Source organism: Pinus tabuliformis, chromosome J (genome assembly GCF_031772625.1).
Source record: "Pinus tabuliformis cultivar Carrire ecotype Pingquan chromosome J, CPIR1, whole genome shotgun sequence".
Classification (NCBI taxonomy): domain Eukaryota; kingdom Viridiplantae; phylum Streptophyta; class Pinopsida; order Pinales; family Pinaceae; genus Pinus; species Pinus tabuliformis.
Window position 1 is genome coordinate 452,344,134 of NC_142295.1, and position 22,011 is coordinate 452,366,144.

The window sequence follows — 22,011 nt, forward strand, 5'->3', positions numbered from 1 at the left end:
GAACTCCTGCCTCCTGCAGCTATTCGACCTCCTCAGCTCAACGCTGGATTCTCTGTCACTGCTCTTCTTGTCTCACCTGCAGTCCTCTGATACCATGTGAAAATTCGGTGACCTGAATTCCTACTGCAGCAACTGATAATATTTCTCCTACTTCTTAATTTACATGAACAAGTTATTTGCAGTTTCCTACAGAAAACATTGAAATACATACACTGCAGCCTACACCGTTTAAAATAATATGCCGAAACAAGAAACTGAACAATAGAGGGATACAACACAAATGACAGTTGTTTTTGGACAAAGGTCCCCGAAAAAACCCAATGTTGGAAAACCAGTGCAACAGATCTGAGGTTTTTTATTATTAAGTAGAAGTTATTTCTAAATACAAACTCTGGATGCCTTGCTAGCAATCAAGTACAAAGAATATCAATCGGTAGAAGAAATTTGTGAGATTACCTCACTCTACATTGCAAGTCTCGGCTGTTCCGATAGTTGAATCAACGAGTCCCTGACTACTTCTGCGCTGCCCCTACGCAGTCATTGCGTGGGACTGCATCACAGCCTCTGAGGCCCCGCGTCACCTCTTTGCTACCACCCTGTGGTACCACCTTGTAACATACGGTATCCTGCATGTGCCAAAGTATCCACCACTCTGCTAGTAAACCCTCCATGATGTGGGCTACATCTCCCCATCTGCCCTGAAAGACCTGAGTGACTTGACTCCTCACATGCCAACGGGGATGACACTACTGTGCCTATCCTCAGTAGCTCCGGTGTCCAATATACCAATGAGAGAGCACCATCTCCATGTAATGCCCTGTCTGGTGGCTTATCGATGCCACCTCCTCCTACCAGCTCCTGCCAGAGTAGGCTAATCACCCTGTGACTCCACGCATAGTCAATATGCCAAGACAACTCATGAAATTTGTCTGCTCCCCTGTCGAACCATCTTGTCACTAGTGTTGTCCGAGGCTCTGATGGAGATCTGAAAATGTGTGTGCGCCCAAACATCAAATCCATCACACAGCTACTACCATCACTTACTGGCTCTATGATGTGATGGGAAATCCCACCTGGACCCCAACAACAATCTGGCCCTCGTGTCCCTTTCGTCATCCATGGTCCAACCACCTAGCCTGCTCCATTGGGTACCAACTCAGTGCCTCTCTCCATCCAATCTCAAAGGAGGGATCGAAAGTACAATCCTGTGGAAGGAACAAGCCCTCCAAGCTGATGCGGTGTCATGCTCAGCTCATGTCGCTAAGTCCTGCTAGCCTAGCCATCCCCTTGGGTACATTTAGACAACTCTGCCTCCCTCGATCCAATGCGTAAGGGTGGGCTAATAACGCTGTAGATCCTGTCAGTGTGCCTCTAGAGCGAATTGTGCTGAAATCCCAATGCGTGGCCTCTATGCTGCCCCTCATCAATGGCTAGCCTAAAGGATGGCTGCACATCCTCCTCCATCATGGACTCAAAATGAGCCTCCAACTTCTCCTCCATAGACAACCCAACATGTAAGACATGCTCACTAGTGAGTTGCAGGTGACTATCGTCTGCAAACTTTGTCATAGATATGGATGCCCCTATACCTACCAACTCCTCAACAACGGTGGAGATGTCTCCCAACACCTCATTAACCTGTGGTGTGTGGCTATCACCTGAGAACTTGGTCACAACCCCGGATACCTCATCAATGGATACCTCAACAATGGATGACACCTCACCAACGGGTGTATGCTCAACTGTCTCCTTGTTAACCATTGCCCCTTCAACTGCGCTTTCATCTTCTGCCTTAATCTTCCTCATCATCCTTGCATAATTCCACTAAATTCCCACTGATTTGTGCATGTCTCTTAGTTCACAGAACTCCCAAAAAGAGAGGGACGCTTGAATGCCATGTCCCAATGATTGATATGCCCTCCAATTTGTTGCCAATAACTCCACATTAGTTGCAATCATGTCTTGCCATCTTGATGCATTATCCACAATTTTGGGCATAGTGGATTTGTTGTATAATTGAGAATGGTCCTGATTGCCAATTGTTGTATGAATCAGTTGCTTCCCCACATCAATCATTATTTGTTGCATCCCAATCACCTCATTCAAGGATTACTGCGATGTTGTTTGATTTTAACCCTTCTTTGGATTCCATGATTTCTTAGTTTTTTTATTTTTATCTTTTATTTTTTTTACTCTAGTCTTGTCATAGAATGAAGGGTTTCCCATAGGCTGTGCCAAGATTATGGCTTTGATACCACTGTAATGTTCCAAAAAGGAAATAACAGTGATAAATAAAGCAAAATACCATACAACACTGAAATATTTAAACAACAATCAAACACCCACAATTTACATCAGAACTACGTCAAAATTCAGCCATTTTATTATATATGGAGAAGATTACAATGCATGAAATGTGTGCACCTAGGCTTGCCAAAGCAAGCTAAACAATCCTACGTGAGAAAGATGCTACTCGGATGCAGAGGAAAGGTTTCTCCTCAATGTTCTGCGCTGACCCTGGAAATTCTGCAACTACTGGATGGAAGAAACCCCCTGTCTAAGCCTCGAGAAGTGTTCAGAAAATTCCGCTATATTAATCTTGAACTCTCCACCAAAAACCCAAAAAAACCCAGAAAGGGTTTGGGCAAATATTATCGACCACCTGAGACCCAAAATTTAAGCTCACTTTTCCTAACTGGCTGCCAAATAATCCTGTTGTTTTGGGGCACCAAAACTCCTCCAAAAATTCTGCAAAATTAGGAGCAGACTCCCTGACCCCTGACTGACAAAACCCAGAAAGGAATTGGGCTAATTCCGACCTCCCAGAATTACCCAATTTTTGGTGCTATGCCCTTCCTGGCAAAAACTGTGTCCCCCACACTTCAACTGCTAGATTTGGCACGTGGTTCTCCTAAATTTGTTGTAGAACTATCCTAGAAATTACCTCCGGGGAGGTGAGTGAATCTCCTTCCCAAAAATCTGCACAAGCATGAAGTATTTAGGCCCGCAAATTTTACCGAGTGTCACTACTGCGCAGACCCTAGAGTGGCATATTTGGCTCTCACTAAAGCTGCAACTTCGGGCCTGTTACCCACCATTTTGTGGGTGATATCCCAAGGAGAAATCTTTCTCCAAGATGGTCCTCAGCCGACAGCCAACAACCCCTTGCAGCCGCCACCAACTAGCTCGTTGTTCCATTTCTCTGCCACTTGAGCCAGCCATGTGGTCCCTCACCCATTTGTCTTGATTGTATGTTTGAAGGTGGGCCTCTCGAACCTAAAGGTATGCCTTGTCATTTCGTAATTGAGTATTGTAGTTTGCTTATCATGGACACTTTTGGGCATGGATTAATGGGGGGATTTGGCGGAAAGAGTGGGCAAGCTCTGTGCTTCTGTCCCCTAGACCTCTTTTGGATGTTACCCTTGGATCTTAGTCCCGTGGGATCTCTGACCTTTGGGTTTTAGGGTGGTACTATATGGGAAACCCCTGTTTTTGTTGCGTGGTCCCGCTCCCTCATCTACATACATTACTCCCCTTCCATTCATTATAGCCCCATTCGTTATTCTTCCCACCCGTGTCCACATTTCCCCACTGGGTCCACATAGGGTTGGCTTTCCCTTCCCCTTGCCCACACCTTGGGTCAGGCTTGAAACGATGCCCCGGAGGTTGTTGTAGCTGAAAGAAAAGTAAAAACATAATTGGCCACATTCAACAGGAAAATGTACCACAAAATGAAAAAGATGGTCGGGACAAACACATTTAGCACGTGGGCAAAAGCCAAATGCATGAGCTCTACCCCATACCCATGGCCATCACCCTAGTTCCTATAGGCCCTAGATGAGCCTCCTTTATCATTTTGGAACCCATGATTGTCCCAACCCCTGGTGGGCAATGAACTGCCCTACCTTAAAAGGGGTATCCACTGCTATACCTTACACATCATGCTCTTATCCTTTGAGCCCCGAGCAGTTAATCAAAGAAAAATCATAAAAGGCAAAAGGCATATAAAGAAGGGTGGAAAAATCAAGGCTGGGGTATCTCGTGCACCACGATTGCTCCCTCCTATACATTATATACCCAAGTGTGGGCTTCCCTTTATTAGCTACCCTTGTACCCCGACATGTGGCCCAGGATTGCCCCTCTCATTCCCTATTCCATTCATCTCTTTATCACATGCCACCACCATTTGAAGGATGTACCTTGGACATACTATCCCCTCTAAAGGTAGAAACCACCTAATAGGATACTTGGTTAACCCCCTTGGAGCTTGGATAAATTAGCACATGCCAAAACCCACTATGGAAGGGCATGCCATTATGAAGTGCCCACCTGTTGTCCATGGTTTGTAAGCTCTTTAACTCGATTCCTTTAAATAACTGGTTGTACTAGAAGGCTAGGGGACACATTGGATCTTATGCAGGATTGCAGATGGTCTCCATTTTGGGTTTGGTCTCCCTATACGGGATCCTAACCCTCCAGAGGGATACATTGGCACATGTAGGGTGTGTGTAGAGAGCCATGGGCCTCCACAGCAGTAGACAACATTCCATGGATCCCCAGAGATGTTTAGAGATTGCTTGAGATTCAACTATTGGACGAGGAAGATGCACTTGATTCACCATGCCTAGTCGGCCCCACAATTGTACCATGCACTTGGCAGATGACCCAAGACCTGTATGCTGATGTGGCATCACTTACACCATCATTTGAGCCCTTGCAAATGGTCTACAGACATCTTCGATCTATTTGGAGACCTATGAGATCACTTGTGTGCCCCCACACCCATTGGAAGTACCACAGGTTTATTATTTGGAGAACAAGGGGCCAACCCCTTGTCCACTACTTTTGGGAGTCCAATTTATCATTATGGCAATTATGGACTTCATCAGCCATTTTAGAAGGCCCAACAACATGTATTATTGATCATTCGACCTCTTGAGAGGCTTATTCTTTTGTTTATGAGCTAGTTTGGTGGGCTTGTCACCAAAAGTTGGTTATTTTGCACATTATTTTATTCTAGGGGCTAATGTAGGCCTAATTAGCTAAATCAAACTCATTAGAAGTGTATAAATACAAGTGATGTGAATTCATTTTAGCATCATCACTTGGATTGGACTTGTATCTCTTTAGAGATTTTCGCTATCCTTCTTGGAGGACGAATTTTTGGAGCATGGAATGAATTTTGATGTTTGGATTATTTTCTCATGTCTTGGAGCTTCTTGAATGGAAAATTTTGGATGGTTGGATATATTCTTATACATGTAAGTACAATTTAATACTATTCTTTCTTTCTATTTTGTCACGTACATTGTTGTTGGGATTTCACTATACTAGGGGTAATTTGCTGCATCTGTTTATGCAAAGTTGTGGAAATTTTGTTTCTAGATAGTGAATGCTTCATGTATGGGCCATATATAATGAATGGATGTTCCTAGGGATGTTTCATTACTGAAATTCATCTTGATAAGCCATCTACTTTGCAAAACGAAGTATAAAGTCTTTGAAGCTGCTTTTGCTGCTGCCCTAATGCTAAGTGAAGTTGTCTTTGAGGCCTCCTTGACCTAGAAAATCCAAAAGTCCATAGTCATAATTCTACTTGACTCTAATCTCCCCAAAGGATTTGGCATTGGTCGACCATTAGGTGATCACCTTAAACCGTATTTCTTCTCCTCCCTCTTCTTTTCTAGGCCTAGCGTACATAGGTCACCTAGGGCATCACTTATCTCACAATCTAGCCATCCAAATACTTCAATTTTTGGTCCACAACTGCGCTGGAGTTTGCTCTAGAGGCCCTCCAAATTTCAAGCAAATTCGACGGTGGGATCTCAAGATATTGCAAGCCCTAGCTCGGGGACCGTTCCTTGCCCTAGGTTTCCTTGGCTAGAAACCTCACTAGGATCATTGCATTACCTTTCATTGAAAATTCCTTCCTTGATCCCCTTCTCCTCCCTGATTAGGTCAAGCACATCATTGGTTGCTCAACCCCTTTCCCTTGACCTAACCTCGGGTCTGCTTGGTCCCGTGTGGTCCCACAACTTATTGAAGCCAATTTCATAAAGACCACTTGGAAGCCAAGTTTCTTACAAGGATTCTAGGAGCTAAGAATCTTCTTGACAAGTCATATACTCAAACCGTAGCTCCTAGAATTCCCTTAAATCCTTCTTGGAGACCATTTCATCTTTCTTTCAATGCAAGCAAGCATATTTGAGCCTCTCTTGTGAATAGGATTTTAGGATCACCTCTCATCCTATCATTGATCCATTCAATTTCGTGATCCTTATTACAACGAGTCTCCTCCCATCAGTGAAAGTCTGTAAAGAGTAGGGAGCCTTAGCCAAGGTGACAGTGGGATATTGCTCCATTGTTGCCCTTGACCTAGTGGTAGCCCTTCAAGGATCCCCTTTTAGGACCCTTGCAGTTTTAGCGGTAAAAGGCCCTAAAAATATCCACAAATGCTAGTCTAGCCCAAGGGAAATTTCTGCTAAATTCTTAGGGCAAAATACCCCTTTTCTCTGCCCCAACTCATTGGTATGATTTTGATCCCTACGTTCTCCCTAGAAATCGAACTGGTTGAGAAATGGGCGGAAAGGTACCACAATATCCAGCAAATTTACCTCCCAGTGAGTTCAGAAATTCCTCCTTAGGGTGGCACTCGAAGTCCACCGAAAGAGAGGCTGGAATTCCTGCTTGGGAATTTCTTTGTGCTAAACAACATTGGTTGTCTTGGCTAAGAAACTCAAGAGAACTAGAGTTGATTTGTAGAAATGATCAAAGATGCTAAATGGAGGCTCCCAAGTTGTATTTATAATTGTTGGCTCTCTCTCCCTTGGTGGTCCCCACCTTCCACTAATTCGCACCCCTTCCTTTCTCTCTCTCTTCTCACTAGTGCGAATTGCCACTTGGGTCGAATTTCTCTCCTTGCAGTTTCCACTCTGCACTAACACTGCAATTTCCCTTTTTCCTCCTAAGTCCCAATGTTGGAATTGCTTCTTCTTCCAAAAATCGTCTCTAATGTGGAAAATCAAAATTGGGGATATTACATAATATTTCTTTATTGACCATAGGGCTTGCAATTTGGGGCTTAGGGTTTCCCTTAGGGGAAATTCGTCCTGTCGCTGCCCAACTTTCAATAGGTCCAATCCCAGGCAGGACTATGTACACCTGAGAGCTGCTCCAGGTGCGTTTTCTTCAGTTGAAATAAAAGGAATCATGTTGAATGATGAAATAACATCAAAACTCATCATAATCTCATTTTCTTCAACTCTTTTCTCCTCCATTTTCTCCATAAAGTAAGTAGAGCCTTTAGTGAACGACTGGCTATTCCCAACCAATGACTTTAGTTTGTTGTATACATGATGTTTAGGAAATAATGTGGACAAGATGTAACTTGTTACCTGGCTCAAAGCATATAATAGACATTTGTCTCCACCGATATACGTTTAGAGGGGTTTATGTCCAAGAAGTTGAGATTTTATAAGGCTGGTATGATTTCCCAAAGAAGTTCTTGAATTATGTGGATACAAAAATTTGACAATTTCTATAGAAAAATGCTAGGAAGTGTTAATCCCAAGTACGATAGATATGTTGGACTGACCTTCCCTCCTGCTTCAAGCTTAATTTAAGCCCTTCAGCCAGGAACATAGTCACCTTCCCACTCACCCTTTCAGCATTATCTATCCTTGAATCACATTTATCGTGTACTGGATGAAGAACATATCTCAACATGACAATTTTTTATGCTTGAGGTGGCAAAATAATCTATTCCTCAAATTATCTGCAAAGTGGATTGCCCTAAGCTTTGAGAGTTCCAATTCTGGTTTCCCCTTGGCAACTTTGTTTGTAAGCACAATGTAGAATTTTTGATGGTTTGGTTTTATATCACCAATAAATCTGTTTTATGGTTTGAATATGTTTGTAATGTTTTCATGTTGCAATGGTACGAGTCTTAATACTTATCTTTTTCTGGATTTTCATCATTGTAATGTTCCTTGGGATGATGCATTCTTAGTTTTCCACAGGTAGTTGTATTTATCTTGCTATTATTGACGTTATTTGGTTATCATTTTGTAATGTCCCTTCCTAAATATTTTGCTAAGGAAAATCACAATTTTGTCATTTTTATCAATTTTGGGGCCTAAGGCAATTGTGGAGAATAGCACTTAGGACAAAGGGGTCGAAATCATTTCCTTAGTGGAATGTGGGGGCCACTTCCCCGTGACATACACACTTCCTTGTTGGAGAAATTCGAATGGCTAAGGAGGGAGCTCAAATTGCTTAGTGAAGGGGCCCACATGAAGGAAGGGAGCAACAATTATAAATAGGAGGAAGGCAACATCATTTGGGGCTTTTGATCATTTGACATCTAATTGTTACTCTAGCTGTTTAGTTGAGTTACATAGTGCTGCTGAGCACTAGAGTTTCCCAAGGAGGAATCTCAACCTCTTCGGTGGACTTCGAGTGTCACCCTAGGAGGGTAGTTTCATCTGTCTTTGGAGGCTGGGGAGAGATACCACGCAGGTACCACGAATTTTTGGCTCAGCTAGGACACAAGAAAGGAGCCATGCAGTTCCTTGTGGAGTGTGGTGCTTCCTCTCTTCGGTGGACTTCGAGTGCCACCCTAGGAGGGTAGTTTCATCTTTCTTTGGAGGCTGGGGAGAGATACCACGCATGTACCACGAATTTTTGGCTTAGCTGGGACGCAGGAAAGGAGCCATGCAGTTCCTTGTGGAGTGTGGTGCTGAAGTTAGAGGCTCTACTATTGCTGGGAAATTTCTTGACCAAATTCCAGGTGAAGGGGGAGGATTTTCAGGTGCAGAGGGTGCCTTTCACAACACAGATTTCTGGTGATTGGGCTTGTGTCATCTTGCCCAGGACTGCACAATCCTTTGTTCGGGTTGAGTGTGGGGTGGCTTGAGAGAGGGATTGAGGACCTGGGGTTGTTTGGAATCTGATTGGAGGGTATTTGTGGAGAGTTTCTAGCCCTTTTGAGGAGCAACAAACACAATATCTGTTACAGGTTACATTTTCTCGTTAGTGGAGAAGGGCTAAGCTTTTGGGGGTCAATTTTGGAGCGTCAAAACTAGGGAAAACCCTTTCTAGGTTTTGGACAAGGATCTCATAAATAATTTGGCAGAATTTTCTGGGCAGATTTGAGGGGTCAAACAATGGTCCCAATTCAGCTAGCAGTGCACTTCTTCAAGGGAATGGTCCCAATTCAGCTAGCAGTGCACTTCTTCAAGGGCCAGCACATATATTTGTTGGAGAGCCTTTCTGCATCATTTGGGCAGCTGATACTCATCCACCTGGGGCTTGTAGCGTGCTCTAAGCAAGCCCAGGTCCACTCATTCCAATCCATATTGTACTTCAAATATATAATAAAATTGGCCCATTTTGGCGTATTTCTGGCTCATTTCTGGTTATCTGATGTGTGTAAATTTTTATTGTGTTGAATGTGCTGCATTTGCTTGATAATTGCTGTTAATTTTCCATTAGATTATTACACATTTAATGATTTTAAAAATTGAAATACTGTAACTTTTTTGGTTAAGTTTTGGCTACTTTGACATTCTTTTGCTTGTGCAAATAACTGTGAGTATAATTCTTGCTTCCATATGATGACTTGTTTATATTGCATGCATGTTTCTCTCCCTATTTCATGGCAATATTTAACTATACGTTTGCCAATCAGCTTGATTTGTTCTTTTTTCTTGTGGGTTTCCTTTTCAATTGGGTGTTGGCAGGTGCTCATATAGATGTTGTCGAAATTGATGAAGCTGTTATCTCAGCCTCAATAAAATCTATGGGTTTTCCAGCTGTTTTGAAGATAGGTACAAGCGTACAAGAGTATTTTTCAGAAGACAGTTCATCAGGTTTCCATGTTAGTGAATCATCACAGATTATGCAGAAAGTCTTTTGGGATGATATTCAGGAAAGAATATTCCTAAATGAAGCTGATGGCGAGGCTTATATTTGTGATTCTCTGATCCATGGTAGACCTAATGAAAAAGGATCATCGTGGTATGACATGGTTTTCATTGATACTTATGATGGAGATGATATTTTCCCATACAAATTCAGGGACAGGAATGGGCCTTTCCTTTCTGCTCTCCGTTCTAAACTACATCCAAGGCATGGAACAGTGATAGTAAGTTATGATTGAACCTTGAAAGATAGTTTTCCTGTTTGTGTGGCGAGTCTAAATTACATCTTTATTTTGCTTATTGTTATTATTTCTTTTGCTCACGAGCCACAAGTAATATGTTCTTGTATTCTTTGGGGTATTCACAATTTATTTGACAAATGATTTAACTTTTGTCTTCCTGTTTTTCCTGAGGCATTTATTATTGACCTTCGAATGTGTTTTACTCCGTCCCTTATCACTATGTCTAATTATTATTGGGAGGTTTAATCTTTACTATGGCTAATGCTTATTGGAAGGATATTTAGTAATTTTTAATATGTCTAATTATCTTAGTTAAGAAACATGTCCACAGGTAAAAGGTTTTTCAACTTCCTACCTTTTTTTCTGAGCTGTGAAGTTATTCATTTTCACCTACAAAGAGAGATTGACCTTGTTGTTAATGTCTTTTTGTGTAAATTAGTGGCTACTAGAGAATTTTCACCGCCATAACACTTCCAAATACAACTCCATGTCCCTCCACCACATGGAGATCTGTTTCATCATAGGAATAAAGCCTTATTAATGTGAGCTTTAATAACTGGTGTTACTTCACAATCTAGCACCTTTAGATTAAAGTCCAAAAGATTGGTAATAGCCCATGGGCAACTAAGGAGTCCTATGTCACCTCACCAACCCTCTTCACACTTTAGGTTGGCTCTTCTCCAACTCAATGGAGGCTTCCCTAAGATGGGATTGCTAAAGCCTATGCAATAAGTGCTCTAGGTGAAAATGCAGAGTGGCTTTTGCAAGCAAGTGTTGTAGAATAAGTTTAAAAAGAAATGGTGGGAGGATCAAGACTAGTGTCAAGTCCAGTGTTACTTGGGAGCGGGAGAGACATTTTCAGAAGCTCCTGGTTTGGGAGCGAATCCCGGAGCGTTTTTTATATAATATATATATTTTTTATATTTTGATACATATATGTCAACAAAAACATGTAGAATAATGAATTAGATATAAAAAACATAAAAGAAACATAGATTGAACCATATAACAACAATCATCTAGAAGTTATAATCTTTATCAACCACGTCCACAAGTTAGTAACATAGTAACATACAACATATTGAGTCTCATGATTCATCAATCTTAAAGTTTCAAGCTTTCAAAATTCAACATATAACATTTATCATCATTGATCACCAAAGTTGTACTTGTAAGCTAAGTGTAACCATTACAACAAATAATATCTAACATGAAATGAAATGAAACACCTTTCAACTTTCATGAAGCATCATATTCATAATTCATTACTAATGAGTTATAATTGCCAACTTCAAACTTAAATTGTCATATATTGTTTAAAAAAATATCATAATAAATATGAAAGAGTCAATAGTTATAAAAGCTACTAGAAACTAGAAAAGAGAAGTAAATCTATTATCTATTTCTTATGCTTGGGCCTCTTGCCACCATGAGAAATGTCTAATTTTTTAGTCTTGTTGGAAAATCAGGATCTTTGTCATTAATATCACCCTCTAAGCATTAATATCCAGAGGTATCTTTGTCATTACCTCTGTATCTGTATAGGGATCTTTGTCATTAATATCACCCTCTAAGCATTAACATAAGATAGAAAAAGCATAGCATGTCAAGTCAAGATTTTGTTTGAGTGATGCGTACATTTTTAGGAGGGTCATGATAGAGGAGTTCGACAACCAATGTCACTAACATCAAGGTACATAGAGGGATTGGTGCTCTTGATTAAATACGAGTTCCATACCCTAATACATGACAAAATTCAATGGAAACATTGCAATCCCCCAATCTTGAAATCCTAAAAAACTGATAAGTCTGCTGGATTTTGAATGAAATCTAAAATTCTACTTTCTCCATATGAAATCCAATGAGGCCGGAACCACTCTCAAACATCCTGAGTCATTTCATGGTAATGTTAAAAATTTAAGTAAAAGGATGAAAATGAAGATTGAGGAGAATGTCACTTTCATGAATAGCATATCAATTCTAGGGCCTAGACTTGATCATTAAGCTACCCCACTCAAAAATTATTTGTTTCTTTAAAAAAAAATTGCATTTCGAACATTACTACAAAAAAAAAATTGCAAAAAAGGCAAAACGCTCCCGAAAAGGCAGGGAGCGAAATTTTTTTTAGTGAGCGCGCTCCCGACCTACTCCCGAGTCGCTCTCGCCCGGAGTGCGGATTGGGAGCGGGATCGCGGGGCAGGGGGGGGCACTCCCCCGCAACACTGGTCAAGTCCATTGGGCAAGTGGAGTCAAGATTGGATTACCAAGGGAAATAGCTGTGAGATTGAAAATGAAGATAGCCCTAATAAAGGATCTACAAACCATTTATCTTGTTGCCTACCAATGTAGAAAAGTATTGTAGGAATTCTTAACGAGGAAAACCAACAATGCATGTATGAAGGCATGTCTACAAATGGATAACATTTTTTTGTGACTAGTGGAATCAACAACTGGGGTGGTCTCATACTAGCGTAACAAGGAGTTCATTCCATCTGCTACTACTATAACCACTAGATGCACCACGCTGGCCCCTAACATGGACATAGGTTAATCAGGGCATCGAACCAAGGACCTCATGATATTTTACATTACATGTTTACAAATGAACAACATAAACATAGCAGCAAATTCAAATTCAAATATATGATGCTGCTTTTTATTACCAACCATAGACATAAATATAAATAATAGATGAATGAGTTACCGATGTCATTTCATTCATTCAAACATCCTTGAAGCAATTAACCTCCAACGTAAGTATTCACTGTTCAGCAATATCAACCCTAAGACATTTACCACAACAGTAGAAATCCTTTTTTCTTTCCATTTCCTTCAAGTTTTTTAACAAAAGCTCAAAGGGAAGAGCTCCCAAAATCAATCCTCCATCAAATGGAGAGAGCAAACCTTTAGATAAATTTGAGCTCAACTCCTTTTACATTAAACAAATGATTGTTTTCCTAGATCCATTAGTTTTCCAAAGAATACAATAAAAAAGTATGTTTCTAACCTCCTCAACAAACTCATTAGAAGTAGAAGTGAGTTTTTGAGATCCACTTTTCTCTCCTAAAAGAAACAATGAAATAATTATCCTCTTCCCCAAGGATAATAATATAGTAATGTTCTCATCTAACATTGAAGAATGATATTTGAAAGAGTGTTGACCCTTTACAATTGTACATTATACGCAACGAAAGAGTTGATGATCTTCCTTTTAGTGATGGAATAAATCTCACATTTGAAACAAAGTTGGTGGCAAGTCTCATGCTCTGTCATGAGCAGACTGTACTTCATGAGTATTCAAATGATTATGACTGCCAACATTACCTAGGACTCAAAAAATTTCATCTACTGTATTTGAACACACTTTGTCCCTCAGCCTGCCCATTGTGTGTTGCTAGATGTTTTAGTTCATCATTTATGTCATTATGGATCTGTTACCACAAAACCTAGTAGAGCCCTAAGGAGGGAAACTTATGGGACAACTATTAGGCTAAGTAACAACAATGGGACAATGACTCACTATCACCACAGTCAATGCCCCCTGCTCTTTACGGACTTTCACCGATAGGAGGAGCCTCGATAGATAGATAATCACCTTTGATTGATGTTCTAGGGTTTATAGTGCTAGGTGATGAAGTAGGCCCTCTTAAAGAAGCTCTATATGATGTTTCACTCCCTTTAAAAAGCCTAGGAAAGAATTGCATGAGACCTAGGGTTTTATGAGTTTTCGTGGACAAAGGCACTTTCAAGGTGAAGACAAGGAGAAGAAAGGGCTTCTTAAGATTCATTCCACCGAATAGTATGCTCATACGACCCTCAAGGAAGTCCCCAGACCAAGTAAATACAAGTTAGGTTTTTCTCTTTTAGGGCATACCTAGGGCACAAGAATTTATGGATGGAAAACTGTGAGAAACCTACTGAACTTGGAGATCCTGTAGACAAGACCACAAGGAAGAGCCTTGCATTCACAAAATCCAACAATTCACTCTCTAGAGGATTTCGCTTGATGCCCTAGCCTATTCGTCCAAGAGAAAGGGGACCGAAGTTTTAAGGAGAAGAATTATGGAGAAAAAGAAGTGTGATCACCTAATTCCTTGGACTAGTGCCTAGTCCTTTGGGCAATGGAGTCTTAAGATGCTTAAGGTGAGATAAAACGTCTTCTAAGGAGGCTTGAAATTGATGCCCTAGGGCTCAACTTCAAACATTTACCCTCTTCCAAAGATAGTGGAGTTTCATGAAGAATTTAAAGACATTCATTCACTAGGAAAATTCATTATATGCTTTGTATTGGATGACATATGCAATACTTTACTAGAAAGCCTTCCAAAAATTTATTTTCAATAATTAGGGTACACATTGAGCATATTATAGAGCAACAATTCCATACATTAAACAAATTTCAAGGTAAAATTTCATCAACATAAGGCACTTACAAAGAAACATGCAATATATACATCCATTGTGCAAGAAGAAGCTCCACTTGGGGGTTTCCCTTCTAGACTTGGGAGTTTGAACTTAGAGTAGTGTTACCTCCCTAGGTAGGAGTGGCTAATAAACGACCCTATTAGGTATTCCTAGCTCCTAAGGGGAAGACAAGTCCAAGGTATTTCCTTCAACGGGTAGGTGTCATGTGAATGATGATGAGATGGATGGGGACACAGGGGTCTCAAGGCCAAATGCCATAGGCTCAAGGTTAGCAATGATGAGGGATGTCCACATATTGGGTATATAGATGTAGGAGGGAGCAATTGTGGATACATGAGTTACCCAACCTTTGTTTTTCCACCCTTCATTATTTGCCTTTTTCCTTTTTATGATTTTTCTTCGTATTATTGCTTGAGGCTCTTAGAAATAAGAGCATCCTGTGAAAGATATGCAACAACTTTTCCCACTCAAGATGGGGCAGTTCATTGCCCGCTAGGGGTTGGGACGTGCATGGTTTCCTCAATGATGTGTGGGGCACTCAAGGGCCCAAGGAACCAGGGTGATGGGCATAATGATAAGGGGTAGAGCTTATGTTTGGGGTTTTCCCACATGTTATATTCAATGTCCCGAACATCTTTTGCATTTTATACTATTCTTTTCTTTTGTTTCTTTCTTGTGGCCATGATTATGCTTTTATCTTTCTTTTAGCTTCATCAAACTCTGGGGCAACAGTTCCAGGCCCGACCCAGACATGTGGACAAGGGGAGGGGGTGTGCCAGTGCCTTGTGTACCCAGTGGTCATGTGGACCCAAAGAGGGAAGATGATGAAATAGGGATTGTAATGTGCAGAGGGGAGTGAAAAATGTGGAACGAGGAAACGAGATCGTGCTACCAAAATCAGTGTTTTCCAAGTAGTGCCCTTCTTAAAACCACATGCCAATAGGGGAGATCCCACGTGACTAGGATTGAGGATTAATCCCTCATTTAAGGTGATGGAACAAAACCCCGGTCAAAACTCTTCCTCCTTCCAGGTCACCCAATAATCATACTCAAGATGCCCAAGAAAAACAAGCATAAGCACTCGCTTGTATAATGAAAAACATACCTTCCGGGTTGGATTACCCACCTTCAATCATATGCTCTTGACAGGTGGGTGAGGGGACATATAATTGCTGCGGGGAGAAAAGATCAAAATGGCACAATATGTCGGCTATATTGGTGGCTATCAGGGGTTGTTGGTTGCCAGATGAAGGCAAATCTAGGAGAAAAATTCTCCTATGGAGTCACCCACCAAGAGTCACCCACTTTTGGTGGGTAACAGGTTCAACAAAGCAACTTTCTTATCCTTTTGAGTTGGCTGACATTAGCAATTATTTAGAAGTACCACTAGGATCCCATAGCCTTATCCAAAATGTTGGATAATAGTACCTGTTAACCCTCTTGTCAGTAGGGGTACATATACTTTTTAGTGTAGCATTCACCACCATTGTAAGTTCAAGGTCACAAGTCAAAAGCCATGTAAAAACCATATAAGGTCCTATATTAGGTATACTATACTTGTGTCTTGTCAGCTTGAGTATGTATCTAATTGTTTTGTAGGACCTATTGCTGCAAAATATAGCAGGCCTTGAAGAGGGTACCCTACAAGGCAAACACTAGACCTAATGACAACAATTGGGTGATGGCCCACTGTCACCACAACCAAAACCCCCCGCTTTTTATGGACTTTCACCAATGGGAGGTGTTGACCATGTACATGTCAACGGTCTGAGAAACATGGTATAAAATAGTGGATCAAATTTTTTAAGTCAATTTCATCATTGTAATCCCAAATTCTGCAAAATTGTTGTAAATGATTCTAGTATGACTATTAAGCCATGTAACAACACCTAGGTAAGCCTATGATTCTTCTCAAAGGGTTTCATCCTTGGGAGTTTTTTAATCTCACCAAATTATGCGTGTTTGTGAACACAGATAATTGGCAGAGTTTTTCTCCCAGATATATCCCAAAGCTAGGGTGAAAGTTTGAAACTCGTTTGATGAGGTCTTATGTGAGTCCTAGTGTTTATTGAGTCTATGTATTTTTCATACTAGATCACGTGTCTTGTCGCAAAATTTGGTTGAGTCTCAAGAGTATATGTCCATGTGTATTTCCCCTTCTAAGGGTTGATATTGTATTGATTTGACGTAAAAGTGTTATCTAGGAAAACATTTTGGTGAATGCATCCTCATAATTAGAACACCATTACCAAAATAATTTTAGATACACTTAGAGGGTGGAAAAATAATTAATCCCTTCTTGAGTCTTTTTTATTTTAATTTATGGCAAAATAAAAAATTAAATTAGCTAGAAAATTATCAAAAAATTAAAATGAAGGGAAAATTAATTACCCTCCAAGTGGAAAATTCATCAAAAAATAATTTGAGGCTATTTTCAAAAGAAAATTTCAAGTCAAAGATAAAATGCCTCATTTCCAAGGCAGAAGGACCCAGTCCAGAAATTCGTTGGGGTAGAAAAGACTATTTTCCTAGCAGTTCGATTTTTTTGGACCAAGCAAAGAATTATTTTGCACAAGTAACGATAATTCTATTTTTTGAGGGTCCTCCATGGTCCAAAAGTCAAAGTTTGACCCCTCCAGCACAATGAACAAGGAAGGCTGAAATTTTTTGGAGATTTGTGCTAGCTAATCAAGGGTTCGAATTTTTTCCTCCAGGATCAAGCCATGGATCAATGCAACTAGCCATTTTCCACTTGGAGGGGTTGATTCCTCTCATTTTTTCTATATAAGGAAGCTTTCAAGCTCCTCATTGTAACTTCAACGATGTTGAAAATCTTTTGTATTGAGCTAAGCTCTGTTGGAATTTTTTGCATTAATAAAGACTTTGGGGTTTCAATTCAAGGTGTCTTCTCGCTTGATGATTCATGGTATGTGTTGAATTAAGTTTAATGCTCTAATTGTTTAAATTGAAGATTATTGTTCCATGGCCAGTTGTTGGATTATCTATTAGCACAAGTAACTTGCTTTACATACTGGATTAGAGTAAGCACATTGAATCTAGCAGATCTAGCAAGTATCTCTAGGTCTCTAGGCCTCTTGTGTGAATTGAGCCCCTCTGGGACTAATAATTTATCTTATGTGTAGAGATCTTCAAATATTTAGCCCTTGGGTATGACCCAAGTACATGGACTTCAAGGTGATTGCATTTTGTTTGGACCTTGAGCTTATCTAATGAATTTGTTTTGCAGAGTTTGGGTTTGTGCATTAAAATTAAAATTATTTTCATCAAATTATCTTGCAAAATTTATTTTTGGGCTATTAATGAATTATTTGCTAATTAGAGCCTATTTTCTTTTGTAAATTATTGTAAATTATTTGTTGATATTTTGCAAATGTTTTTAACCCTTGTAAATTATTTTTCTCATTTGTAAATAATAATTTTGGGGTTTTATTTTAGATTTTTCTAGATTTTTTGTCTTGGGCTCTATTTATTCATCTTGCAGGTGCCAAAGGACAAAATTTTCAAAGATAAATTCAAGTGTGAAGGTCCTTACCCTCACCTAACCTAGACAACTATTGTTTGGAAGGGTATTCAACCTAAAGGGGAGCCGTCCAACCCAAAGAAGCAAGTCGTTCAGCCTATAAGGGTTGATTTAGGGTCTGGAGACCAAGATCTGTAAGACCCAAGTGATATTTTCGCAACTTCCCGCCTCCTTCAGAAAGTTGCTACCCGTAGAGGGCTTTTCTGTCGCTGCAACTAGGGGTTTTCTTGAGCAATTGATTTCTGAATTTGTTTTGTAGGTGGATTCTCAAGTTTGAGTAGTGTGGAAAAAGACGTGATAAAATTAACAAAGTCCGATTTTTTGTGCTAGCCAATTTTATCGGCCGATTTTTTGGCGATTTTTTTGAAAACAAAAAATCGTGATGTTATCAAAAGCGTTGAGATTTTATTGGGAGTTGAACCAAAAAATCGTGAAGCCCACCCAGGCTGTGGATAAGTGAGGGAAAAGGCCGAAAATCACACTCATTTTTCACTCTTCTTTCTGCCATTCGTCCTTGTGGAGAGAGGAGGTGTTTGCCATTGCCCAAGAGGAGGAGATTTACTAGTTTTGTGGTGTGGATTTGGAGATTTGTCCACTGCTCAATGTGAGAGACTCAAGGTGCCAATTTTCTACTGCCAGGTTTGTATTTTAATTTATCTCTCAAACTTTGTTATAAATGGCTTCTTAAATCTTTCTATTAGTTTGTTTTTAGCGTACCTTTGCCTAGAAATTTGAATCAAAACATTGTTTAGAATCTAGATTGAATCAAAACTTCAAGACGTTTAGATTGTTTACAACTTTACACGTTTCAACTTTCAAGAATAAAAAATTCAAACCCTTGTTTAGTGAATCTGAGTGTGTTCAAGTGAGTGAGAAGAGGCATTTAAAATTTAAAATCAACAATTACATTTGTGTTTGCTTCTTATGTGATGGGCAATTTTTATTTTTTTCAATTTTTTTTGTGCCCTAGGTTCAAATTCAAGTTCAAAGTTTCAAACAAAATGCCGAGGAATTTGGACCCTATGTGGGAATATGGTGAACCTGATCCTATACCCGAATGTGGGGGGGTCAATAGAATGTATTTGACTTGCAAGTTGTGTGGCAAGCATATGTCAAGGGGTGTCAACAGATTAAAATTCCATCTGGGGCAAATTCCGGGGCAAAATATAGAACTTTGCCCAAATCCAACTCCATAAATCATCCGACAGGCCATTAAATCATTGATGGATAAAGAGGAGGGAAAAGACATCAGGGCAACGATAAAAAACCAACTTGTAGGGGCCTCAAGAGTGGGGGGAAGTGAGAGTGGTTCTTCAACATCACATTCCACACCCACATGTCCCAACCCCTCAGCTTTCTCATCTTTTTTTGTTCCTAGAACCACACCTGGTGCACAACCTGGCATCAAATCGACACTTAAAAAAGGGAGAAGTCAGAAGCTGACAGGTTGTTCAGTAAGTGTCTTCAATGGAGTGATGTTCCTTTCAACATTGCCAAGATCAACCCATTCTACCAACGTATGTTTTATGCTATTGTTGTTGTTGGCTCGGGGCAGAAAGCCCTACCTTTGCAGAGTTGAGAGGGCCTCTTCTTCAAAATGAAAACGCTGATTGCATTGCTAGATTCGAGTAGTTTAGGGCATCATTGGAACACACTAGATGCACAAACATGTCAGATGGTTAGACTTGTTGCACTCAAATTGTCAAATTTCCAGGGAAGCGGAAGTAACAATTTTTTTAACAAGGATCGGATCACATAACAACAGTTCATGTGTCATAGTCATCCCATTTTGCAAGTTATATATTGTAAATGATCTTAGTAAAACCACTAGTCTATGTAACAACCTAGATAAGCCTATAATTTGATGACGAATTCCATCCTAGGAGGTTTTTTAACCTCACTGATTACCTGTGTTTTTCGACACGGCTAATTAGAAGAATTTTTTCCCTCCAACTTAAACCCCCAAAGCTAGGGTGAAATTTATTGTTGAATTATTAGGTGAGTCTTAGTGTTTTATTCGAGTCTGATGTAAAAGCGGTTTGTGAATAATTTAAGCTAATTGTCTAAATTATTTTACTACAAATCACTTGGTTTACTAAATCATATTAAGTCACAGATGGGTTATGTGTCTTAAGGGTCTATGACGAATGCGTATTCCCTCTTTGAGTCTTGTAAAAGAAAAATCATAAGTATTAGAGGGTTGGAAAAATAATTAATCCCCTCATGTGTAAATTAATTAATTAGAGTCAAAATTAAATTATCTAGGAAAACAAATCTTCCAAATGGAAAAATTCGTGGGTCTTGAAAGAATCAAATTTTAAAGGTCCTCCACGAAGGGAATATTGTATTTTTCAAGAAAATTTGGACCCTTGGACCTTGGTGGTTAAGTCAAAGTCAAATTTTTGGGAAAATTAGCTCTAAATAATTAATTTTGAGCTAATTAAAATGGAATTAAATGATAAATTCGAAAATTCCTCAAAAATAAGAAATCAAGGGCCAAGATTAAAAGGTCTTGAAGTATTTATCAATGGCCAATATTATTTTGACAAGGATCAAAGAAACTAGCCGTTATTTTTCCATTTGGAGGATTTATCTATAAATTAGAGAGTCATTTGAGTCTCTAGTCATCTTGATCTCTGGCTAGAATTGCTGCTGAAGCATTGTGTAAACTATTGTCCCATTGGGAACTATTTTTTTACCATAATAAAAGACTTTGGGGTGCAATTCAAGGTGTTCTTGCTTATTGATTTGTGGTATGTGCTGACTACGAGCATCTCTATGTTGTGCCGAATATTGGTAAGATTTGTTTTTTATCATTAGATGGAGATAGAACCATACTATTGATAGTTTTGGGCTAATCTTAGGTGGTTTGATTCCCCATGTGATCTAACAAATTATTTTGAGATATATTCATTGTGCTTGCAGGTACTTCAGTCTTTGGCCTCCGAGTTCACAAACTTGGGCAAGAATCACTGTTGCTTGGATCTCTAGTTTTTATATGGTGGATTTAATCTTCGCTTGGGCTATATATTGAATCATTAATTTTTCTGAAGCATTTTAGTCATTCTTTCAGGTAAAAAATATTGAAAAAATTATTTTCTCAAAATCCAATTAAAAACCCATGTATATTTTGTAAATTAAATTATAAATTTAAGTTGTAATTTATTTTTCTAATTTGGGTCGGGGTTTTAGATTTATTTTGTATATATTTGGGGTTTGGGTGTTTCTATTTTCATTTCTGCAGGTTAGATCAAGGAGTTAAGTGGAAGAAGAGCTAGATCTAAGCCCTTGAGGGTAAGATCTAGTTTCTTATTTTTTTTGCTAGTTTCCCACGAAAGAATTTTCATAAAATCAAAGAGCTGAGGCATACAATTTTTTCAAAGCAAGGGTTTTCTGTTTTTGGCTTTCCCGGGGCTAGATCTACCTCCTCCAGGCCCAGCATCTCTCTCTCTTGGCTTGTGTCTACCATCCTTGCCCTCTGCGTCAACTTTACAACCCTCCTAGGCTGGCCGTTAGCCCTTCCTAGGCCTGTGCATGCCTCTCTTCCCTCTTCTGGCCCTTCGTCCGACCTTCTCCTCCTCCTCTCCCTCTCCTTTCTTCCCTCAGCCCAACTCCCTCGACCTCCTCTCCTCCTACCCTAAGCCGCAGTGCTGTAAGGGCGTGCGACCGTCCTTTTTAAGGCCTTTAGGCCCTAGGCCTTAACCTTATCCCCATAACCCTATTTTCCCAAACGCTAGCCTTTCTGGGCAAAGCATTGGCCCTTCTTGGCCTTTTCCAGCCTCCTTGTGGCCCGATCTATCATCCTAGCGCACTTATCCCCGCAAATTCGCTTCCCGTCCTGGTTCTCCAAATTTTGGCCTTTTTTGCCCCAAAATTGACCTGA

At 39.9% G+C, this 22,011-nt stretch overlaps 1 protein-coding gene across 4 annotated transcripts in view; it reads left to right on the forward strand.

Moving 5' to 3' along the window:
• Nucleotides 1-22,011, forward strand: part of LOC149227770 (S-adenosyl-L-methionine-dependent methyltransferases superfamily protein) — a 373,621-nt gene that overhangs the window by 219,792 nt on the left and 131,818 nt on the right. For all 4 annotated transcript variants that reach the window (XM_089377928.1, XM_089377926.1, XM_089377927.1 and 1 more), the window contains one exon: nucleotides 9,741-10,144. In XM_089377928.1, the coding sequence (XP_089234054.1) occupies nucleotides 9,741-10,144 (404 nt within the window). The remainder of the gene's footprint in view (nucleotides 1-9,740; nucleotides 10,145-22,011) is intronic.